We start from the raw sequence: 25,458 nt of genomic DNA, 5'->3' as shown, positions 1-25,458 counted from the left end.
GGCGCCCCGGTAGAGCCCGGACGGGCTCTCTTTGGCCCCGCCGTCGCACTGATGCAACAATGGTGTGACGATAAGAAGAAGGAGGACGAGGCCTTTAAGCTGTGCCTTCCTAGGAAGGCCGCACCACGCCAGGTTCCCCCTGCGCGTTTGCCTAACCCCCCGGCCCTGGGACGTGGTTTTCAACAAGGCAAAGGAAGGCCCCACAACAAGCCCGCGCCACGGCAGAGTAACCCACCCTCTGCTAAGCCCTGGGGGAAACCACCTCCTGCCGCTGCGGGAAAACCCCCGAGCTCTACCCCCACCGACTCCAAACGCAAGCGGCCGGCCCGATGTTTGGCCGATTGGGGATTGCGGTCTACGTTTGCGAGCGACGAGCTCTTTGGACCCTCTTCCTGCTCAGAACCACTGTCCAAAAGACAGAGGATCTCTTCTGAGGGGTGCCCCACTCCTGTGGCTGCCCAGCCCATGTGTTCAGTGGATGATGTGTGTTCCCCCCCCCCCCGTTCAGGGGGTTTGTTGTGAGGAAATGTGCCCAAGCAGTGTCACCACACCGCACTCATTGTGTTCCCCTCACCCAGTTAATAAAGGCTTCGGCCCCAGTTTTTTTCCAAAAACAAAACACACAAAAAATCACTAAAAACACAGTAAATTTAACGAATCAAATGAATTTGTTACAGAGAGATACCCTCTCTCTGCAGGGGATGTTTTCTCTGCAGGGAGTGGATAGCTCTCTGAACTCACGCATGCCGTCCCTAGTTTCTCCACTAGAGGGCGCCATTGCATCGCAAATGAGCCAGCTGGGCAACGAGGCCAGCACGATGCGAGTGGGCACACTCGCTAGCCGTGTCCCCTCGTTGCAGCAGCGTTTGTTTTTCTCACACTGAGGAAAGCACGGCGCATGTTCTGAAGGAGGAAATCTCCTCTCTGCTGAGCAAAGGTGCGATTCAGGTGGTACCCACAATCTGATAAACCAGGGTTTACAAGAAGGACGGTTCTCTTCGTCCAATTCTGGACCTCAGGGTGTTGAACAAACATTTGAGGAAATACAAATTCAGAATGTTAACCTATGGTTCGCTCGCCCGCGCCATTAAGCAGAACGACTGGTTCACATCAGTTGATCTGAAGGATGCTTTTTTCCCCATAAGCATTTACCCACCACACAGAAAGTTTCTTCGTTTCGCCTATCAGGGCATTTGTTACGAATTCACGGTCCTGCCGTTCGGTATGAGTCTAAGCCCTCGTTGCTTCTGTCTGTGTGTGGAAGCGGGCTTGACCCCCCCTAAGAATGTCTGGTCTGCAGATCTTGACATACATAGACGATTGGCTCATCATAGCCGATTCGAGGGAAAAGGTGTTGTGGGACACCTCCCGTGTGCTCGCGCACATCACATCCCTGGGCTTCAGGGTAAATGTGAACAAGAGCAAATTTACACCCAGTCAGAGGGTGATCTTCCTGGGCATGGAGCTGGACTCAGTCTCCATGCGAGCGCGTCTCTCTCAAGAGCGCATTCTCTCTCTGACGAACTGTCTGTCACAGTTCAGAGAGGGGGCGAGGGTGCGATATCGCACTTGTCTCAGGCTACAGGGTCTTATGGCTTCATCTATCCAGGCTTTGCCACTAGGACTCCTGAGAATGAGGGCATTCATGAAATGGGTTTTGTCACTTCATTTCAGCCCGTTACATAATCTTTGCCGCTCCGTAACAGTGACGCGCACCTGCGCTGCAGCTCTGCGCCACTGGAAGAGCGCTGACTTTTACGCACAGGGTACCCCTCTGGGGACCGTCATGCTGTGGAGAGTCGTAACGACGGACGCGTCCTTAACAGGCTGGGGTGCCACCCAGGAAGGCAGAACTGTGAACGGTCTGTGGCCGAGCAAACTACGTTCAGAGCACATACATTTTTTAGAGCTTCTTGCCATTTGGAAGGCTCTGAATTATTTTCTGCCTCGTCTGCAGGGACATCATGTGCTCGTACGCTGCGACAATACCATGGCAGTGGCTTATATCAACCGTCAAGGTGGCGTGCGCTCGCCGAAGCTTCATGCCCTAGCTTACAATCTTTTGGTATGGGGCAGGCGATTTTTCCTGTCGTTACGCGCGACTCATGTTCCGGGAATTCTGAACAGAGGTGTGGATCTTCTATCGAGGGGGAACCCGCTCTTCGGAGATTGGCGCCTCCACCCTCAGATAGTAGACATGATATGGATGAGATTCTTACGAGCGTCCGTAGATCTATTCGCCTCGCGCGAAAACAGCCATTGTCCTATGTTCTTCTCGCTAAAGGACTTGGACGCGCCCCTCGGAGTTGACGCACTGGCCCACCCGTGGCCCAAAGTGCGGCTGTATGCCTTTCCTCCCCTGTGCCTGATAATTCCCACACTGGCCAGGGCGAGAGAGGGTTTTTTTCTCTCATCCTGATAGCACCCAGGTGGCCCAAAGCGCCGTGGCTGGCAGAGATAATCCCTCTGTTATATGCCCAGCCGTGGTGCCTCCCCCTCCGCACAGACCTATTGTCTCAAGCGAACGGGGAGATTTATCACCCACACCCGGACAGGGTAGCTCTCTGGGCTTGGCCCGTGAGAGGACGAACCGAAGCGCGTTTGGGCGTTCCCCACGCGTGGTGGCTACTATACAGAATGCCAGGGCCGTTTCTACACGGTCCTTGTATGGCTGTAAGTGGCAGGTGTTCGATGAGTGGTGTGATGGGCGGGGTCTCACGTTATATCAGTGCTCGGTCGCTGATATCTTGTGTTTCCTCCAAGACCTTATGGATAAAGGCAGGTCTTTTTCCATTATTAAGGTCTATCTGGCTGCTATCTCTGCTTGTCTTGTGGGCTTTTGAGAGCTCAACGGTTGGGCAGCATTCTCTAATCCGCGGATTTATGAAGGGCGCCTGCCGCTCGTTGCCAGTCATTAGGAGAACGATCCCTGAATGGGACCTCTCCATGGTGCTGGAAGCTTTGTCTCAATTCCCTTTTGAGCCTCTGGGGAATATTCCCCTTAAGTTGCTGTCCTTCAAGACAGCCTTGCTCTTGGCCTTGGCGTCAGCCAAACGTGTCAGTGAGTTACATGCACTCTCGGTCCACCCCTCGTGCATCAATTTCTCTCTGGGTGGAGATAAGGTTTTCCTCAAGCCTAATCTAGAATTCATGCCGGAATGTTTCCCTGCGTTCACATCGGTGGTGTTGGAGCTATCCGCTTTTCACCCTCCGCCCCTTTTTTCTCCGCGGAGGATCAGAGGCTAAATGCTTTGTGTCCAGTCTGTGCGCTACAAAGGTATGTGTCTAGGACCAGCGCGTTCCGGAAGAGTGACCAACTCTTTGTTTCATGGGCTCCTCCTCGCAAAGGGGATCCCCTGTCTAAACAACGCCTCTCACATTGGCTTGTGGACGCTATAATCTTGGCATATGAATCAAAGGGAGTGCAACCCCCAGGGAACATCAGAGCTCATTCCATGAGGGGCTTGGCCGCCTCTTGGGCTCTGTTCAGGGGAGTATCATTGCAGAATATCTGATCTGCGGCCAGTTGGGCTTCTCCCCATACGTTTGTGCGTTACTACAGGCTGGATGTCACCAGAACCTCAGTAGCACATTCGGTCTTGGGGGTGGGGTCTTCTTAACCCTGCCTTCTTTATGTGTGCCACACATAGCCTATGTTTCATGTCCTGCTTCACACCGCAGTTACGCGGTTGCGTCGGTGTGGTGAGTACATGATTATGAGATGTGTCGTGCACTGCCCCTCGGGGTGACCGTCTTTTTCTGGCTAACAGGACCTCACTGTGAGTGTATTGGGCAATCGGGGAGCTGTCCATGTCTCTCCCATAGGTGGATCTTGAAACGAGATGATGCAAGAGAACAATAGGTTACTGTCGTAACCCCGGTTCTCTGAAACATTGAGTGGAGAGATCCACCAGCTTTGCCCCGCTTGCCGCACGAGAAGCTAATATACTTACTGATGTACAGTAGCGTACGCAGCCTACATATGCCCGCAGGTAAGGGGTGGGGCCTTACTGAGCATTGGCTGCACGCTCCTGCCTGTCTTGTCAGACTTGTTGGAATTGGATGCTTCTGCAGAGGTCAGGTACGGATGCCCTTCCCATAGGTGGATCTCTCCACTCGATGTTTCAGAGAACCGGGGTTACGACAGTAACCTATTGTTATCTCAGATACTTCCTGAATATCATGGTGAGTCTGTTCTTCATGAGCCATATATGGAGTGAATGTTCAATAGTACAGCTTCCCAGTGCCCTCCGGCTGCCAGAATGAATTGAAAACACAGCACATCACACCCAGCTGGCATTCGACTGACATTAAACATTTAAATGTAGTTGAAATAATGTCAGTTTATGAAAAAACATTGATTCAACATCAAAACAACATTGGACACCAAATAGCTGAAGTGGTGTTGTTAACTCACTAAGAATTTAACATAGAAATATCAACAATAAATGTCAACAGTTCAACAATCAACAGTTCTATCAACATTATTTTTACAACCATGACTTTTAAATATTTTGTTGAAATATATCAGTAGAAAAATAACGTTGGAACAACATCCAAACAATGCTGATCAATTAACTGTTGAAAAGGTGTTGATACATAAATTATGATACAACGTTGAAAGATCAACTCTGAATTTAACGTTTGTTGAGCGCTTTCTACATCTTCTGGCTTACTTTGAGAGCAAGTCTGATTGATAATTTTGGTTCATCGTTCCATACAAGAACAATAGATACAACAGTGGCAATATTATATGTGGGGTTGTTTGTGTGGGTGTCTGGGCAGGGGCGTAGCCATATTTTCAGAAGTGAGGGGGAAAGAAATGTCATAATACCATTTTTTTTTTGGACCAATATCATTTATTGCATCTCTTGCTTTTAATTTGGTAAGATATCAAATACACTTTTGAACAATAACCACTGATATCTATAATATTATTTTCCAATTTTTTATGCTAATTTTATGATTGGTACTACAGACACTTGTGCATTAAGTCTCCATAGATTTTATGCAATGTAAAAAAATAAAATAATCTGATGTAAATCAGCTGTTCTCTATGTGAAGATATAGTAAAGTGTTATTTATTCCTGTGATCAAAGCTGAATTTTTCATCATTACTCCAGTCTTCAGTGTCACATGATCCTTCACTAATCATTCTCATATGAGGATTTGATGAAAATGATCAACACACATTTATGATTATTATCAGTTGTGCTGCTCACGGTGATGCTTAAATTTTGTGGAAACCATCTAAACATTTATGGTAAAGTCAAAAAAAGAGACAAAACAATAATCTTTTTATTGATAAGACATGTATCAGTTGATCACAAGTGATATTTTTAATATTACAAAATATAATTTATTTAATAAATGCAAATAAATGCTGTCCATTGAACTTTCTATTCATCAAAGAATCCTAAAATTAAAAATGTATCATGGTTTCCACAACATTTTATAGCAGCACAACTGTTTTCAACACAGATAATAATCATAAATGTTTCTTGATTATAAAATCATCATATGAGAAGGATTAGTGAAGGATCGTGTGACACTGAAGACTGGCGTAATGATAAATTCAGCTTTGATCACAGGAATAAATTACTATATATTCTCATAGGAAAAAATATGTTTTAATTTGTAATAATATTTCACAATATTACTGTTTTAACTATTTTTGATTAAATAAATGCAGCCTTGGTGAGCAGAAGGTACTAAACGTTAAAAAAGCTGCATTATTCATATGATAGGCTAGCCTACTTTGCCAATAAATAGGCTACATTGAGATGGCTTGAAAAACACACATAAGCCACGTTTCGACCACAGGAACTTTACCCAGGAACCAGGAACTTTGGTTGGTACTTGGTGTGTTTAGACCGCAGGAACCAGGGTCTAAATGAAGTTCCGGGTAAATATTTTCCCCTCCAAACGGCCCTGCTCGTGAGCAGTGTTGTGCAAGTTACTTCCAAACTGTAATATATTATAGATTACTTATTACTGCTATTTAAAAGTAATTCATTACATTACAATATTACTGTCTCAGAATTGTAATGCGTTACATTACTCCTGTATTACTTTTGAGTTACTTTCACCAAAATAACTTCAGAAGTAGCTCTTAACATTCTAAAATGTAGGCAGAGAGCATTTTACATCCAGTAGAAGGCGATATGATGAAGCATAATGGCATGGGCCATCCAGGCTAACAATATAGTATTGGCAAAAAAGTGAATGCTCAAGACAATGCAAGAAATCATGACGATCCAACTCTGTTATAAGTATTATTTTAGATGTAAAGTGATTATCTGGCAATATCTGGGAATAGCTTCTGTTCATAGACACAACAGAACTGTGTAAACTAAGTTCTGACAATATGCGCATTCTTTTCTTATTGTTGCAACATAGTTGCGAGATAGTTATTTCGGTTTTAGAAAAAGGTTGTATTTGACTGCATTTGCATTTGACTAGCCTACGTTCTTGTCCTTATCTCTGATAAACTAAGCAATGCGCATCCATCTCGCAAATGTACAGTAGGGATGAGACGGTGGGGACATTTTCCCACCGGTTAATCAAAGTGTGATGACACTTTTAAATCACTAGTGTATTTAACCGAAAGGAACATGCGCACCGCCGCTTGGGCATTAATAACGGGAGCGGATGCAAAGCGAGTGCTTTCAATGAATTCCTATAAAAGTTAAGCTTCCATATGAACTGAAAACGCGCCAGTGCGCGCTCACCATGAATGACAGCTCGTTAGTAAATGCGCGCTCACGTGCGGCCAAGCAGATTTTAGTTTCGGTTTAAAATTAGCCTATTATTCTTAATGAAATACACAGCACAATGACAAAGCCCCTTTAATAGGTGCTTTTACATTTCACTTTGAAATCTTCCTCAATCATCTGTCAGCTCAAGATCACACGTTCACATCATGCAGCAGACACCTTCCGTTTTTTATTTGAACGTCCTGTTCTCTAACTGAACTAAATTACAGTATTACTATAAAAAAATCTAAACCACGCTGTCACGCTGTGTGCAGTAGTCTTATTCTGTCATCTTCACCCAAGTGTTATAGGCATTAGGCCTATAGTTTGGCTCTGCAGCGCGCGCCTCGTCTCTCGTCCGTTCTTTGACACGCTTGTCGTTGTGCTACTCTTTGAAACGACAGAGCCCTTAAACCTTCTTTAGCCACTTTCCACTGGCCAGCGCGAGCACAGAGACTGAAATCATGCCTGCGGCACTTCTGTAAAATCCGCAATAAACACGTAGGCCTACGCCTTCGTCACACAATATCCAAATGTACACCAGCAAGAGGGAGATGAATTGAAGTATTGAATTGAAGGAAAATGAAGTAAATCGCTATACAAAAATATATCAGAAGCTGTCATTTAGTATTTAATTACTAACCTGGACACCACACGCGGCTATGAAATGACCATGAACAGGTAATAACTTGCATTTTTCATGCGTTAATGTATCGCGCCTTTTTTTCCTTTTTCGTTTTATTGTATTTTTTGGGGGGGGGGGGGGGGGGGGTAACGCAAGCGTTACTGGAAATGTACCGAGTAAAATATTACTGAAAATTGATTAGTAATACCTTACACTACTGCGTTACAGCAAAAAGTAATAAGTTACTGTAATGTATTACTTTTGTAATGCGTTACTCCCAACACTGCTCGTGAGGTAGTACTTTTTCAAAGTTCAGGAACTTTCGAGGGCGGGACTTAGGCGCTGAACATGCTGATTGGTTGAGCTCACACAGCATTTTATTTCAACCGGCATTTTATTTCAACCGGCATTTTAAAAGTCTTTTGCGAGGTTCAGTCTACGTTCAGTAAATATCAGTCTTGCTCTCTGTCTGATGGCGCGCGTTCGTCTCAGCCAGACTTAGCTGATAAAAATATACATTGTCATTTTAAATCTAGCTTTACGAGCTTTCTGAATATGCTGCTGAATCTGCATATTAGTGCTCTTTTCTGTCGTTGTTAATTACCTCTTTAGTAAACCTAAACATAACCAGCAAAAGCAGCACAGCTTGAATCTCTTCCATACTCGTTGTAGTGTAGTGATATCGCGAGAACGGGGGTGATCACGAGAGTTAAAAAGAGAGTGATCATGTAGTTGAGAGTGTGTTAATAAAAGTTGAGGTAACAATGAAACAGACTGGTTATTGAGAAGACCAACACAACATAAATGGTGACGAGGATGAACACATACAAGAAAAAGTAGGATTACCGTTCAAATGTCATTGGAAACGATCATCTGGATCTGAAAGACTGTACAGAGCTAGCATGGAGGGCGAAGAAGAGGCCATAGCGCGAGCACCGCTGACACATGTCGCACAGGCTCAGTTATCACCGCCTATTCCATTGAACCTCGGAGTTTCGGATTTGTATGCAGAATACAAAGCATGGAAAGACTCTTACAGTTTCTTTGAGTTGGCCAGTGGAACTATTAATGCTGCCGATGCAGTAAGACGCGCTACTCTTTTGCATTGTATTGGTGCTCCAGTCCAGAGGATTTTTGCGAATCTCCCGGGTCCCAAAGATTCATATACGGAGACTGTAAATGCATTGGATGCTTACTTTACTCCACGGAAAAATGTTGTGCTGGAAAGACACAAATTCCGACTGCGATCTCAACTACAAGAGGAAACGATTGACGCATTTGTGAACGCGTTAAGGGAACTTGCCAAATCATGTGAGTTCGGAGCTTTAGAATGTGATATGATACGAGATCAACTCGTTGAGAAATGTGCACATAGACGATTAAGAGATAAACTGTTGCAGGAAGAAGGGCTTCCCTTGTCAAAAAATCCTTAAGGATTTTTAATGGAAATCTGTACAGGATTCCATTAAAAATTTCTATCATATTTTGGAACCGTTCCTATAGGATTCCGTTAGAAATAATCTTATAGGATAATTTATGTCTTGTCCTTTAAGATTCTTATCTGATTCCTATAGGATTCTGTTAGAAATAATCTTATAGGATAATTTATGTCTTGTCCTTTAAGATTCTTATCTGATTCCTATAGGATTTTTTGGGAATTGTCTTATAAGATAATACATAAATATCCCGTAGGATAAATCCTAAAGGATTCCAATAAGATTCCAAATGTTATCTGATTCCTATTGGATTCTGTGAGAATTGTCTTATAAGACAATACATACATATTCTGTAGGACAATTTCAACAGGATTTTATTGGATCCAATTGGGTCTCTCTCTCTCTCGCTCTCACACACACACACACACACACCCACACACACACAAACACACAAACACACACACACGCACGCACGCACACACACGGTTTTGCTATCTTTGCTTTTTACATGGTAGGGAAGGCATATTCGTACACAGCAAAGATAGCAAAGTGTACCAAGGCTACTATGTCTGATTACTTGGTACACTGTAAGAAAGAAAAAAAAGTAGAATTAGACCCTTTTTACATTTCCGGGTTTCTCAGAGCGGAAGTCGTCATAGTTAGGTTAACTTCCCTTACGAAAAAGAACTATGGTTTTATTATAGTAAAACTGTAGTTTAACTATGACTGTAGTAACCGTGGTATTTTGGTGCGAAACCATGGTTTTTAAAAAACATGGTTTCACTACAGTTATATTGTAGTAATACTACAGTAAAACCATTGTAACCATGACTGCAGCAACCATGGTTTTTGCAAAAAACATGGTTTTAAAAAACATGGATCATGCACCATAAATTGGTTGTATTACCACAGTGCAGCCATGGTTTTACTAAATTATCTTGAAGTACATTTAAGTAATTAAGTTACAACAAACATCTAAATAATAACAACAGAAAGAAGTTACCATTCTATGATACAAACTTTATTACAGAAATTACATAATCTGAACAAAAATATAAACTTTCATGTGTTCTCATGTGACATAAAATAATAAACTACAAAGTTGTAAATTATTGGTGATAAAGTGGTGCTGTGCAATGGTTAAAAAATTCAGTTGCTAATTTACAAATAAAAAAATAGCAATTTGTTTCACTGTAATAATGATTTATAAATAAAAATGACTTAAAGCACCTTTAAATACACAGCATCTTCCTCCTCTAAAATGTCTATAACCTGCAAACATGTGCCCAAAACAAGCATACGCTTGCAATTTATACTGTACATAAATTAACAGGATTATAACAACATTACTTAACAATTAATTACTTTATTACTTAAAAACATTACTAAAATTGTATTTTCTTTTTATGGAAGAATCTTACCTATACTACACAATAAAAATTAGAAGAAATTAGTGTTTTTTTAAAAAAAAATAATGTTTAAAATGATATCCACTCACAATAGATGAAGACATGAAGTCTCCTGGTGGGGGACGAATACATTCTAGGTGGAAAAGTGTTCAAAAGCATGTGATGCAGCATCCATGCCAGCAGCTGTCAGTGTGAAGTCTGTCGTATAGGCCGGCAGGTTACAGTCCAGCTTTGGTGTGGTTCTGTCTTGACCTTCAGCCCAAATGGATGTAGGAGCTAAAATGAGAAGAATATACACCACATTAACACACGGCTAGCTGGAATTCTTAACTTTACTATCGAGTAGCCATTTAATAATGTCCAAGTACAATGTTGTCTATTCATTCAGTGTTTTCACAACCCATAAATAATTATGGCTCCAAAAGTAAAGCAGAAAGAATGTACATTAAAGGACTAGTGCACCCCAAAATGATAATTCCTGATCTTTTACTCACCCCAATGCCATCCAAGATGTTCATGTAGGCATGTGCCGATATCAATTTTTCATGTTGCGATTAATTGATGAAGTTTTATCACGATATACGATATTATCACGATATTGAAATAAGTTGCAAAAAAAAGTGTTGCCATAGCATAACAGCTTTAAGAACTATTTTTGTAAGAACAAAAATAACTGAATGTTTAAATACAATAATGCACCAAAAATATATACAGCTCTGAAAAAATAATTGAGACCCCTCTTGAGAAATCAATGTTATGTGGTCTCTTGATTTTTTTCAGAGCTGTAAAAGTACAATTTTCAAACAGATTAAAGTGCAAAAGAATTAGGCTATAAAGAACAACAGGTAGGCTTACAAATTACAATAAGGTCTCATTATTTAATGCATTAACTAAGATTGAGCAATAGCTACATTTGGTACAGAAAGTATAATGTTTTTGTTAATGTTAGTTAAGAAATACTGATCATTGTTAGTTTTATCTTAGGTCCATTAAAAAAGTTATTTTGATTTTGATTTTAATGTTATTAAAAATTAAATAAGAAATGAACATAGAATGATTCATTCTTTATAAGTATTTTTCATTGTCAGTTTGGTAATAATGAATTAACATGTTAACTAATGAAGTCGTATCTCAAAGTTATACCGAACAATAACAAATAATTAGAACAGTTCTAATCATTAGGGCATGTTGTAGTCCAGATTAAAACACAAAAATGTTTAAGTTTGAAAATAAATAGCCTATTAAGTCTTTAAGTATTAAGTATTTGGTGCTGTGATGAACAACACTGAGATTACAAAAAACGAATGGCTGTTTTAAAAACTACACTCGTTTTTTTGTTTGTTTGCTGGTTTCCGGGGTAACCGGCTGCATTCTGCAGTTCATCAGCGCCCTCTGCTGTCACTGAGCGTCTCCTTCACCGGTTCAGTCATGTGCAAACTCACGTTGGGCTTGTTTATATCTGAGCGCGTGTCCCTTTGACGCAGAATACAGCGGTGTTGAGCATTTATACGGTTGATGGGCAAAGTATTCTTGAGTGCATTATAAAAAAATTATAAATTGTTAATAAATTATTATTTACGATATTTTAAAGTGCCCACGATAACAATATCGTGCATATTCATTATCGTGATAAATCGCATTATCGAAAATCGGCACATGTCTATGTTCATGTCTTTCATTCTTCAGTAGAAAATAAATAAACATGTTTATACTTTTTAACCTCAAATGCTCGACTTTGATGATGTAAGGCTTTGTGGCGTCATTACGTTGGAAAGGTCAGGCGTGTGACGTATGTGGAAGTACCGTCCCAGTGTTAAAACAAAAGTGCAAAGACTAAATCAAACACCCTTTACAAAAATAAAAGGTAAAACAACGATGTCGGACAATTTTAAAGTTAGAGGAGAACATGAGATGGAGTTTTTCGGCACTGGGTCAGCACTGACCTTTCCGGCGTAATACGCAGTGGGAAAACAACATCAAAGTCGTGCATTTGAGGTAAAAGGTATATAAATGCTTTTTTTTTTTTGTTAGAAAATTACAGATGGAATTTATCAGGAGATTTTCATTTTGGGGTGAACTAATTCTTTAACAATACAGAACACGATTTTAGATTCAAATTCAATTTCCATTTGTTATAAATCTGCCAGGTTCTCACACCAGCCAATCACAGCGGACTCCCTCTCCCGAATACTGATTACTCACACCTGAACTTCATCACACTCATCTCCACTATAGATAATACCAGTAAAACTCAATAGTTTTGTGACCTGTTTTAATATAAACAGGGTTTGTGTTTTTAGGTTTACTTGCTAATTTAATATTGCTCACTGTCACTTATGTTTTGAATGTCAAAGCCTTCTTAATATGTATAATTTTGCTAAAGAAAATAACTAAAATCATGCTGATATTATGTCAAATATTATGTGAAATGCATGCATTAAAATTACCTTCCTCAGTTCACCCGTTTCTTACAGCTCTGTCAGCAGCTTCCTCCAGAAATGTTGGAATCTTCCCCTCTGTTGTAGATGGGTTATTTTGTCCCTCCTGAAATAACAGAACATTTTTACAATACTTGTTTGCCAGTTTGTAGCTAATTTTCGCGCTCCATGTAACTGATATAATCGATGAACAGCAATGTTACAGTGTATACTTTTAGATTTTTGATATGTACAATTGACAAATTAGCAGCAAAACCTTAACAAAACTATCAAAACATTTAAGTTTCACATAAAGATTTATTTAAAAGCTCAAGCTTTCATAAACAAGGGCTCAATCGATCAAATCGATAGAGTTAGCAGTAACCCTCTTGTGAAAACGGTTGATGCTGACTTTTCCCGAAGACACTAAACCATTTCTATCAAGTAAATATTCAATAGAAGTGTGTCAGTTAACGTAAGAAAGGTGTCAGGAACAGTTGTGTGTATAATTTGTGTGGTTTTAGGGACTAAACTCACCTGAAACTAGTGAAAACAGCGTCTGAGGAAGTGCTGCTCGTTTGACTCCGAGTCCCCGTTTCCATGGCAACTCTGCTCCAGTGTGGTTTGAAGAACGCGATTCGAATATCCAACGCGCATGCGCATTAAAACGCCACAGTCACACATTATTTACATGATAAATAACCATCTAGATTTAAAACATTACATAAATAAAAATCTCATTGATATTAAATCATGAATTTAAAATAAATTTAGTCATATGAGCCATTCATAGGTGCAAAATGCCAGCCCTGCACTAGATAGTGAGACAAAATGGCACTTTTATATATATTTTATATTAATGTATTTTGTATTATTATAGGAACACTCAACCTAATTATTTAATTTGAAAGTGTGATTGTTTTTCTATGCAAACGCTTTGCTTTGGTTATATAACAATATTAAGCCAATCTCTGTGTTTTTTCATTGAAAAGTGAAATTCCATTAAAATAAATCAGAATGTCCTATAGGATTCTAACAATCCAAGAAGATCCTACAGGACAAAGGGAAATTCCATTAAAATAAATCAGATTGTCCTATATGATTCTAAGAACCCAATAAGATCCTATAGGACAAAGTGAAATTCCATTAAAATAAATCAGATTGTCCTATATGATTCTAAGAACCCAATAAGATCCTATAGGACAAAGTGAAATTCCATTAAAATAAATCAGATTGTCCTATATGATTCTAAGAACCCAATAAGATCCTATAGGACAAAGTGAAATTCCATTAAAATAAATCAGATTGTCCTATAAGATTCTAAGAACCCAATAAGATCCTATAGGACAAAGTGAAATTCCATTAAAATAAATCAGATTGTCCTATAAGATTCTAAGAACCCAATAAGATCCTATAGGACAAAGTGAAATTCCATTAAAATAAATCAGATTGTCCTATATGATTCTAAGAACCCAATAAGATCCTATAGGACAAAGTGAAATTCCATTAAAATAAATCAGATTGTCCTATAAGATTCTAAGAACCCAATAAGATCCTATAGGACAAAGTGAAATTCCATTAAAATAAATCAGATTGTCCTATATGATTCTAAGAACCCAATAAGATCCTACAGGACAAAGTGAAATTTCATTAAAATAAATCAGATTGTCCTATAGGATTCTAAGAATCCAATAAGATCCTATAGGACAAAGTGAAATTCCAATAGGATTTTTTGACAAGGGTTACATTGGAAAGAGCATTAACTGTTGCTAGAATTTTTGAATCAGCCCAAGCAGAATCTAAAGTGCTTTCGGAAAATAACTTCAAAGAAAAAGACAATCACGTAAACTTCATGAAAGGTACAAGAGCTCCCAACGCAAAAGTGAAACCGCAAAATGCCAGCAGAGGGCAATTAGAAAAGAACAACAGTGACACCAAGTGTTACAAATGTGGACTGACAACACATAAAGCAGATGACTGTGGGGCAAAATCAGCAACTTGCCTGTACTACAAAATCTGGTCGTTATGCGCGTGTTTGCAGAAAGAAAAACAACTCACAGGAGTATAAAAATGAAAAATACAAGGCCAAAGACAAGCTAGACCATAAAGACAAACCAGTGAGAGCTGTAAACGACAATTCTGATTCTGATGATTTTGTGTATTCAATTGATCCAGAAGGAAAAGAGACCATAAGAGTTAATGGACAGAGGCTGAAGATGGTCATAGATACAGGAAGTGGAAGAAATTTCATTGGAGAAGAACTGTATCATAGATTGTTTGCACAAAAAGTGAAACTTAAACAAACAAAGAACAAATTCTTTGCCTATGCACAGACACACCCTCTCCACTGTGTAGGATTTTTTGAAGCACATTTCCAATGGCAGGACAATGTCACGAAAAGTGACATTTTTATAATCAATGGAAGTGTGGAGCCACTGTAAGGAAGACAGTCATGCTTTGACTTAAAGATTTTGAACACTACAGACCAGCTCGCTGCAATTGAAAATTCGCTAGAAAGATTTTTGAAACTTGAGACAAATCAAAGGATACAGCCATAAAGTATCAGTGAATGAAAAAGTCACACCTGTAGCTCCAGCTTTAATGAGAGTACCTTATCCGATGGTAGAGGCTGTGAATCAAGAGCTGGACAAAATGCTGGAAGATGGCATAATAGAGGAAGTGCACAAAGGATCGGAATGGGTGTCAAACATTCTTCTAATTCCAAAAAAGGACACTAAAGATCTGATGTAGATCTGAGGGAATTGAATAAAGCGGTGAAAAGAGAAAGACACCCAGTGCCAACAATAGACAGAATAATGCAAGCAATGCAGGGAGCAAAGGTGTTTGCAAAACTGGACGCACGTAAGGGTTTCTGGCAAGTTGATCTGGCACCTGAATCCAGAAAAATGACCACATTCATTACACACCGGGGATGCTACTGTTTTAGGAAGGTTCCATTCGGATTGTCCAGTCCTCCTGAAGCATACCAGAAAGCCATGGTGTTTGCTGAAAATGAAAATGAGCTGGAGCAAAGACTGAGAAATGTTTTTCAAAGATTCCAAGAAAAAGGACTGACCTTGAATAAAGAAAAATGTTTCTTTGGACTTAAGCAGATTGACATTTTGGGTCATGTTGTCACAGCTGATGGAATTAAACCAGATCCACGGAAGGTTGAAGCCGTTTGTAACGCTCCCAGACCTGAAAATGTTGCACAGTTACGTTCATTCTTAGGCACTAGACTGTATCCATATGATTACAAGATTAAACATATTGCAGGTAAAGACAATGTTGCAGATTCACTTTCTAGACTTCCTTTACCAGAAACTGAGGACAACAGTTATGTGAACATGTATATGGACTGAGTGTTGTCTGTAAATTTGATGGATGTACAAGCCTTAACTCTTGAGGAACTTAAAAGATCTACAATGGAAAATACTACATTGACACAACTGATTTCCGTAGTGGAGACAGGACAGTGGCCAGCTTCAATTCCTGAAAGTCTACACCCATACCAGCGCTGCTCAGATGAGTTGTCAACCCATGATGGTCTTTTGCTGAGGGGACACAGGATTGTTCTTCCTACCAAGCTGATTCAGCAAGCTTTGAAAATTGCACACGAGACACATCAAGGTGTAATTCATACAAAGCAATTTTTGAGAAGCAAATTCTATTGGCCTAATATGGACATGGATGTAGAAAGATTAATCAGAAGCTGTAATGCTTGTGTTCTGAATCAGCCCTTGCATGAAGATCAACCACTTCATCCATTGGAACTACCACCCAGACCATGGACCAAGATAGGTGTTGATTTGGTGGGCCCTATTCAGAATGACTATATACTCACTGTTATAGACTACTACACGTCATATCCTGAAGCAGTGGTCATTGCTGACATAACTTCGGAGACAGTTATCAAGGAGATGATGAAGATATTTGCCCGATTTGGGTATCCCTTGGAAGTAGTCACTGATAACGGGAAGCAATTTGTCAGTAAAGTCTTCGAAGCATTGCTGAGCACATCAAGGCCTCACCTTACTATCCCAAAAGTAACGGTAATATAGAAAGATTTCATCGTTACTTGAAGAAAGCTTTCAAAGCAGCTAAAAGTGAAGGAAGGAATTGGAAAGAAGATCTTTCAAAGATTCTTCTTGCCTATCGATCCACACCACATAGAGCTTCGGGTGAGACACCAGCTTATCTGATGTTTGGACGAGATGTGCGTACGAAGCTGCCAAGTCTAATAGCAGACAAGAGAGAAACAAAAGACATTGAAAGTCACCATAAAGGCTACAATGAGAAAATGAAACAGTACCCAGACAAGACAAGACGAGCCAAAGAACACAACTTTAAGTTAGGAGACATTGTATATGTGGCGAGTATGGAGAATGGAAAGCTGGACTCTAAGTATAGAGACACTCACTATGTACTGCTGAGGTACACATCAGACAATTCCTTTGAAATGTTCAATATAGAAAATGGCACTAAGATTGTGAGAAATGTGAAGCACATTCGTCATGTTCCTGTTCAACTGGAGATTGACATACCAGAACCTGCAGAAGTACAAAGCGATAAAGGAACTCAAGAGACAGTGGTCAAGTCAGATTCCACAAAAGAGCCACAGAGTTCTTCTGTTGCAGTACCAGACACTGTTAGCGAGCCTTTGACTACCCGTAGTGGTAGAGTGATTAAGAAACCTGCTCGTTTTAAGGACATGGTTATGTAAAGTTGGAGCATGTTGTTGACTGTGTAGTCAGTTTGGATTAAAAACAATAGTGGACGGGTTGAAATAAAAGTAATTTGTTATTTGACAATATAAGTTCTCTAATACTAACAAAGGGAGGGATGTAGTGTAGTGATATCGCGAGAATGGGGGGTGATCACGAGAGTTAAAAAGCGTGATCATGTAGGTGAGAGTGTTTTAATAAAAGTTGAGATAACAATGATACAGACTGGTTATTGAGAAGAACAACACAACACTCGTTATTAATTTTTTTACAGTCTATTTTTCACCATGTAAACGACCTGACCAGTTACTTTTAAGTGTGCGTCCTTACATGATGTGACAGCGCGTGCCACGCTCATGTTGACAAGACAGGAAAGCAAATTTTTCTGAGGGGTAAACTTTTTATTTCGTATGAAGATAATGTTGGAATAATGACACAGCGTATATTGCCCCAGGCAGTTTTTACGTTAACTGCGCCTGACAGAAGATTTTTTTTTCTGAGATGATTATTACACTTTACAACAAATAAATAGCTTATTATATACTACTGTATTAGTCCTGGTGGCCATTAAGAGTTGCTATGGCTACAGTTAACACATTCCAGCTGCTGGAGAAACAGCGTTGACATTTTTGATGCGGCAGACAAACTGCATGACAAAATGATTGCGTTTGAAAGTCAGCACATGTAAACACCAGTTCGGTTTAGATAACGTCTCATGTAAACAGTCCACTAAATCTTTCAATCGGTACACGCAAAAATGATTACTGTCCATCACTGACTTGTTGGAGGAGCAGTCGCGCTCAGTCCTACATCACCGGACTAATTTGCCTAATCTTCACAGAACTTTATTTAGCGGTGGAAACGCAGACAGTTGCAGGTCTGGGGGGGGGGGGGGGGGGGGGGGGAGTTCCTGTAAAAAAGTTCCTGGTACAAATTGTTCTGGGTAATTTTGGTGGAAACGGGATTATACAGTGCCTTGTGAAAGTATTCGGCCCCCTTGAACTTTGCGACCTTTTGCCACATTTCAGGCTTCAAACATAATGATATGAAAATGAAATTTTTTGTGAAGAATCAACAACAAGTGGGACACAATCATGAAGGGGAACGAAATTTATTGGATATTTCAAACTTTTTTAACAAATCAAAAGCTGAAAAATTGGGCGTGCAAAATTATTCGGCCCCCTTAAGTTAATACTTTGTTGCGCCACCTTTTGCTGCGATTACAGCTGTAAATCGCTTGGGGTATGTCTCTATCAGTTTTGGACATCAAGAGACTGAATTTTTTGCCCATTCCTCCTTGCAGAACAGTTCGAGCTCAGTGAGGTTGGATGGAGAGCATTTGTGAACAGCCGTTTTCAACTCTTTCCACAGAATTGGATTCAGGTCTGGACTTTGACTTGGCCATTCTAACACCTGGATTTGTTTATTTTTTAACCATTTGTTTGTAGATTTTGCTTTATGTTTTGGATCATTGTCTTGTTGGGAGATAAATCTCCGTCCCAGTCTCAGGTCTTTTGCAGACTCCTCCTCCTCCAGAATGGTCCTGTATTTGGATCCATCCATCTTCCCATCAATTTTAACCATCTTCCCTGTCCCTGCTGAATAAAAGCAGACCCAAACCATGATGCTGCCACCATCATGTTTGACAGTGGGGATGGTGTGTTCAGGGTGATGAGCTGTGTTTCTTTTACGCCAAACATAACGTTTTGCATTGTTCCCAAAAAGTTCAGTTTTGGTTTCATCTGACCAGAGCACCTTCTTCCACATGTTTGGTGTGTCTCCCAGGTGGCTTGTGGCAAACTTTAAACGACACTTTTTTCTTCTTGCCACTTTTCCAGAAAGGCCAGGTTTGTGCAGTATACGACTGATTGTTGTCCTATGGACAGTCTCCCACCTCAGCTGCAGATCTCTGCAGTTCATCCAGAGTTCATCATGGGCCTCTTGGCTGCATCTCTGATCAGTCTTCTCCTTGTATGAGCTGAAAGTTTACAGGGACGGCCAGGTCCTGGTAGATTTGCAGTGGTCTGATACTCCTTTCATTTCAATATTCTCGCTTGCACAGTGCTCCTTGGAATGTTTAAAGCTTGGGAAATCTTTTTGTATCCAAATCCGGCTTGAAAATTCTACAGAACAGTATCTCGGACCTGCCTGGTGTGTTCCTTGTTCTTCATGATGCTCTCTGCGCTTTAAACGGACCTCTGAGACTATCACAGTGCAGGTGCATTTATACGGAGACTTGATTACACACAGGTGGATTCTATTTATAATCATTAGTCATTTTAGGTCAACATTGGATCGTTCAGAGATCCTCACTAAACTTCTGGAGAGAGTTTGCTGGACTGAACTGAAAGGGGCCAAATAATTTTGCGCGCCCAATTTTTCAGTTTTTGATTTGTTTAAAAAGTTTGAAGTATCCAATAAATTTCATTCCACATCATGATTGTGTCCCACTTGTTGTTGATTCTTCACAAAAAAAATACAGTTTCATATCATTATGTTTGAAGCCTTAAATGTGGCAAAAGTTCGCAAAGTTCAAGGGGGCCGAATATTTTTGCAAGGCACTGTAAAGCATATATTGTCGCACTCATCTGATTGTTGTCATCATGTTTCATCACTTATAACGATTGTTTTCCTTCAGCTGCAGCTCCAGCGTGACAGGGTATTACTTCTACGAATCCACTTTTGGACTTTCTAGTGATAGCGCCCTCCTCATATTTAGATGCAAATAAAATGACAGGTCATGCATAGATTACTTTTTGTCTCTGATTTTAAATCTTAATGTATTTATATTGGTTTCTATGTAAATACACTTGCCCGTGACCTCACAAAGTGCTCTATCAACGAGAGAAGAGGGAGAAGGCTGTCTTTAGCTTCCTTGTTAATTTGCCCGCCGCTGCGCAGGGTAACGTCGGTTCGAATCCCGCTCAGAGCGGGTCAACTAGGATCAATGAGACCCAGTAAACGTGCGGGGGACAAAAATACCTTTTATTAAAAGTGAGGGGGACACATCCCCCCCTTCCCCCTGCGTAATCTACGCCCATGGGTCTGGGGGTATACATTTCCTCCATACAATTTTAAATTTCGTAGAAGTGATTTCCTGCATTCTGGTGCATTTTAATTTTTATATATTAAGTTTTATATATTAAGTTAATTTTTATATATTAAAAGCTATGATAAAAAAACAATTACCTGCACACAGAGCAGTGGAAAAGAGAGAAGACAGTGAGTTCCGTGACGATACAGCTCCATCTATTCAAAATATATTTCATCTCGTTAGAACTCACATGGAAAGTGGCGTGCATGGAAAGATCGAGTTCATTAAAACAGAAATAAAACTATCAAATACACAAAAATATAAACAGAAAACACACTCTAGATGTCAATTAGTGTTCACTGTTTGCAATCCCCTTCATACATCGTCTAACATTCAATATAAAACATTTATTTTTCACTTTTAATACAGAGGTGCAACAGAAATGACTCACCCACAGCAGTTCTCTCTAGCTCTGCTGCAGATCGTTCAAGCGCAGTGAACTACAGCGCCACCAACAGGAAGCATAAACACATTACAGCAGGATTTATTTAAAGAACCCTTAAACTATGATATTCATCCCGTTGCACCTGCGTTCACCCGCAGGTACCCGCGGTTACAAGTCATCCAAAAATATTTTTAATGATATTCAGGTCTGGGTCGTTCAGGTCGTTTGAAAGAAGAATGACACAGGACAAAATGCCGATTTCTCAACACGTTGAACTGAGCAGTTGTACCATTTTAATAGGCAATCTTTTTTTTTAAATGCATATAGCCTAGCTCAATAATGTCCAACACAATCACATGGTAATGGATATCAATAGTATGAGGGTGGAATCTCGTGGAATTTATACAGCGTGCATATGCTACGCAGTTTTTCATATGCTTATGATACGCACTTTATGGAGTGTATATGACACACTCATGGGGAGGATTGTGGGGGTGGTGGGGTGGGTGGTTCGTTCGTATAATACGCCATAAAGTGTGTATCATATGCACACTCTCTCAGTTGACCTGCTGATGAATTGGTCGAAACATAAACATCGCATTCATCAATAATATGCAGGGCTGCCTCAAGAACTACCTGCTCTCGCCGCCAGACCTCTAAGCGTACGTCAGGGCCTGAAACATTTCTCCCCCACAGGCTAAATTAATGGATATTATGCCAGGGAACATTTACTACTATAAAAAATGCTGGAAAGGAAGCGGGTCGGGTAACGTTACATTATTTTCTTTTTTGCTGTCCTAGTTGCGGGCGGGTTAGTTGAAAACGTCGGGTGCGGGTTGTTTGTAAATTGACCCGTACATCACTGGCCGTGATACATTAGCTTTGGTGGGCAGGGCATATATGGCAGCTGGGCGAGCTGGTAGTTCCCCGCATACATTGTCCATCTTGCAGGCATACCAGGCCAACCTCCTATGGCATCAAAGGTGACTGTGGAGAGACACTTATGGCTAAATCTGTCGGGGATGAAGGAGAAGGATAAAACCTTCCTCCTAGACTCCCCGATTTCGCCTTTGGGTCTGTTCGGCGACACCTTTAACAGTCGTCGACAGATTCCAGGAGGCAAAAAACAGCAGCAACTTTTTGTCAGTTTCTCCCTGGCCGCTCTGAGCCTGTGAAGGCTGCCCCTAGCGGGCAGCCTCAGCCATCAACCATCTCCTCGTAGTGGCAGGTGCAAAAAGAGAGGGTCACCTCTTGAGCCCCTCCTCCGGGAGCCTGGCAACAGAGAAGACGCTCTCACCAGCAGTCTTTGGCGCCAAAGGGCGATCTGAGGAACAACATTCTGGCTAAGAATGCTGCTGGGAAGAAGTCCTAGGTGCGGCAGAACTTCTAAGAGCGGTCCCTCCCGAACAGGGGCAACCGAGGTTGCTTCTTGCACAGCACTCTCACAGACACTTCAGTTCACATAATTTTCCAACGGATATGTGCTGCTCCAGTCACCTCAAAAAACCTGCGATTAGGCAGCTTGCGCGATTCCGCACACCGAAAATTGTTTTCAGCTGCTCCCTGCCAGTCAGCCGCTTCAGGGGGTTGGAAACGATGCTCAGTTAACACCCGAGGCCAGCCATACATTGCTATCTGACTCCCTGACTCAAAAGAGAATTGCTGTCTAACTCCTTACTAGTGTCTGCTCTCACTCCTTATCAGTGTCTGCCCCATTACTTCTGGCCATCCAAAGAGGAATCGCTGTGAGAACCCCTCACCAGTGTCTGCTCCATCACCTGCCGAAGAAGAACCGATGTGAGAACTCCCCACGCAGCCTGATGAAGAAGAGAGTCGAATCAGCCTGTGATTGAAGTTTAGGATTTAGCCTATTTTAAATTCAATAAAATACGTTTTAATACTGGTCACCTCGTCTGTTCTTGTGGTGTCTCTGGGTAACTCCTCGAGGTGGTACGCTCAAATAGGGGTGGCGGGAGGCAGGAGGCCACCCCGATCTTTGAAATATTTAATGCAGAGTCTCTCCTCATGTGTTTGCTGTTTAAATATAATGATGCATTTAAAAGTTATTGGCCAAACATATCGTTAAAAAAATTACAATGTATATGTAATTTGAATCAATCCGAATCGATCATGAATCAATCCTCAAATCTTTATTTGAGGTTTGAAAACAAATGCGGAAGGTAATGCTGAATAAAGTCGCAGTTTTTTGCTATTTTTGGACCAAAATGTATTTTCAGTATTTCAAGAGATTCTAATTAATTAACTCACATGTCACATATGGACTACTTTGATGATGTTTTTAGTACCTTTCTGGACATGGACAGTATAGTGTGCCTACACTTGGATACACTCTATGGACTAAATATAAAATATCTTAAACTGTGTTCCAAAGATGAACGGAGGTCTTATGGGTGTGGAATGACATTAGGGGGAGTCATTAATGACATAAATAAAATTTTTGGGTGAACTAACCCTTCAACCACCAGACTCAATCATCAGATTCGTTTGTAGTTTTTTAACTCTTTTTATCCACATTTGTAGTTCTAATCGAATCCTCGTCCAACTCGCAAAGGGTTGTGGGTAGTATCAGCCATTAGAGTGTGCGTCGATCTGTAATTTGAAATCAGTCTGGAAATAGTAGAGCATTCATGTATCTTTGGAATACTCTTTTCAACATACTACGATTTGGGACATACTAATTCTATTTTCAAATACTATTTAGGATGGATAGTATACAAATTGGGATGGCAGGGTGTGTAGGCTGCTATTTTTCGTAAGAAATGCTATAGATAATAAAGAAAGTTAACAACTTTCAGAAAGTAAACAGAAAATGTTAACAGAAAGTGAACAACCTTATTGACTTATTGAATTATTGACTAAACAGTTGTTCCCTTTCAGTCGGTCACGTTCGACGTACGTCGGAACTGAACCGACGGATTGGGATCTGAACTCAGAGACCTATCCACTTCGAGTGTATAAAAACGAGCCAATCGGAGATTGGCATGTGATCCACACATTCCACGCTCCGCCTCGCAGTGCAGGTATAAATAAGGAAGTGGAATGGCAGATCAATGCTTTCAACTTCGGAGCCGAACAGTAGTGTTTGCTGTTTCCACGAAGAGTGTTTAAATTGAGTCTCGTGAGAGAAGGAGAACTGCCAGTGCGGGTGAAACGGCGCCTCAGCGAGTGATCGACAGTTGCCATTGCTTGCATTCAAAAAATAGCTTTTTGTTGGTTCGCTGGGCGTTTTTCCCAAACTTGAGTGCCACACACAGGCTTGCACTGTGGACTGTGTGCTGGCTGCGGTCATCTCCCCGAGTGCTTCAGCACATCTAAAAGAGCAGTTTTTCCATTCTAAAAGACCAACACGGTTTGACCCTGCGTCTTTTTCAAGAAGTCATTCAAACCGTGCATTCCTGGAATGCAACTGTTTCCTGTCCTCGTTAACGGCCACGATCGCATGTGAGATTGCGATCGTGGGTGATTCATGTTCTCGCAGAAGAACATGGTCACGTCAGCGCGTTGTTCGTCTCACCCTTCTCATAAAAGGCTTGAGTGTTCAGCGCGCCGTTTGCCGTTGAGCGGCCGGCTGACAACGGTGGTTGCTCTAGATGCGTGGCCGAGACTATGAAACCTCAGATGGGGTCGAGTCCCTTCGCCTATCCCTCGATCTAGTTCATTTTCCGGTGTTACTGGAAAAGGGCTACTTTGGCTGATAAGCGCTGGTGGCCTGAGGATTACAGTGGGAATTCCCCGCCAGGTAAATCCCTTCAGGCCCCCACTCCTCTATCGCATCAAAATTATGCTGAGACTCTGTTCGTGGGTGGTACGGATTCTCTCATGAGAACATGACCACGTCAGGGCATTGTTCGCCTTGCCTTCTTCATTGAGGCTTGAGCGTTCTGTGCGCTGTGTGCCGTTCTGACGGCCACGTTCATTGTCTCGCATACCTGCTTGTAGTTAGAGATGGAATCGCTGATCCTAAAAGAGAAAGGGTCTTAGCGTTTCATTTTTGGCTCTGGCAGAGGACAGATGTCAATTGCTGCATCGGAGAGAGGGAAATATGGAGCGCCGTGAGGGCCATAATTAAAAAAAAAAAAAAAAATGTTTAAAAAAAATTTGTGTCCGGTCCGCGCTCTTCGTGCTTACGTTGACCGGACCCAAAGCTTTCGGACCTCAGAGCAACTCTTCGTCTGTTATGGAGGCCAGCAGAAGGGAAAGGCTGTCTCCAAGCAGAGGTTAGCCCACTGGATAGTGGATGCTATAGTCTTGGCTTACCAGTCCCAAGACGTGCCTTGCCCATTCGGGTTGCGAGCTAACTCCACTAGGAGTGTAGCATCCTCCTGGGCGCTGGCTCAAGGCGCCTCGCTGACAGACATTTGTAGAGCTGCGGGCTGGGCGACACCTAACACGTTCGCTAGATTTTATAGCCTCCGTGTAGAGCCGGTATCTTCCCCTGGTGGCCAGAAGCGCTAAGTGCCCGTTCTAAGTGTCGGCTTGCAACGCGTCTCCCGCCCTCTGGGCCGGATATGTGTGTTTATTGTCTCCAGTTGTGTTCACCGGGAAATCGGCTAACCCTGTCGAGCTCCTGCGTCACCCCATGCGGTGTCAGA

General features: G+C 41.4%; 1 protein-coding gene and 1 long non-coding RNA gene across 2 annotated transcripts; one reads left to right on the top strand and one right to left on the bottom strand.

Annotated features, from left to right (window-relative positions):
- Positions 1–549: 549 nt before the first annotated feature.
- Positions 550–3,866, top strand: LOC137093140 (uncharacterized). The gene has a single exon (XM_067457876.1). It carries the CDS (start codon positions 1,286–1,288, stop codon positions 2,417–2,419), a length of 1,134 nt encoding a protein of 377 aa, XP_067313977.1. The 5' UTR covers positions 550–1,285; the 3' UTR covers positions 2,420–3,866.
- A 6,444-nt stretch (positions 3,867–10,310) lies between these two features.
- LOC137092385 (uncharacterized) lies at positions 10,311–13,558 on the bottom strand. Its single transcript, XR_010908259.1, has 3 exons — positions 13,180–13,558; positions 12,673–12,769; positions 10,311–10,501 (listed from the first exon to the last, which is right to left on the bottom strand). It is a non-coding gene; the product is annotated as an uncharacterized lncRNA (long non-coding RNA).
- Between the last annotated feature and the right edge of the window lie 11,900 nt (positions 13,559–25,458).

The sequence above is a fragment of the Pseudorasbora parva genome, chromosome 11 (genome assembly GCF_024679245.1).
Source record: "Pseudorasbora parva isolate DD20220531a chromosome 11, ASM2467924v1, whole genome shotgun sequence".
Classification (NCBI taxonomy): Eukaryota; Metazoa; Chordata; class Actinopteri; order Cypriniformes; family Gobionidae; genus Pseudorasbora; species Pseudorasbora parva.
Note: the sequence above shows the minus strand (reverse complement) of the source record. Positions and strands in the feature narration are given on the sequence as shown.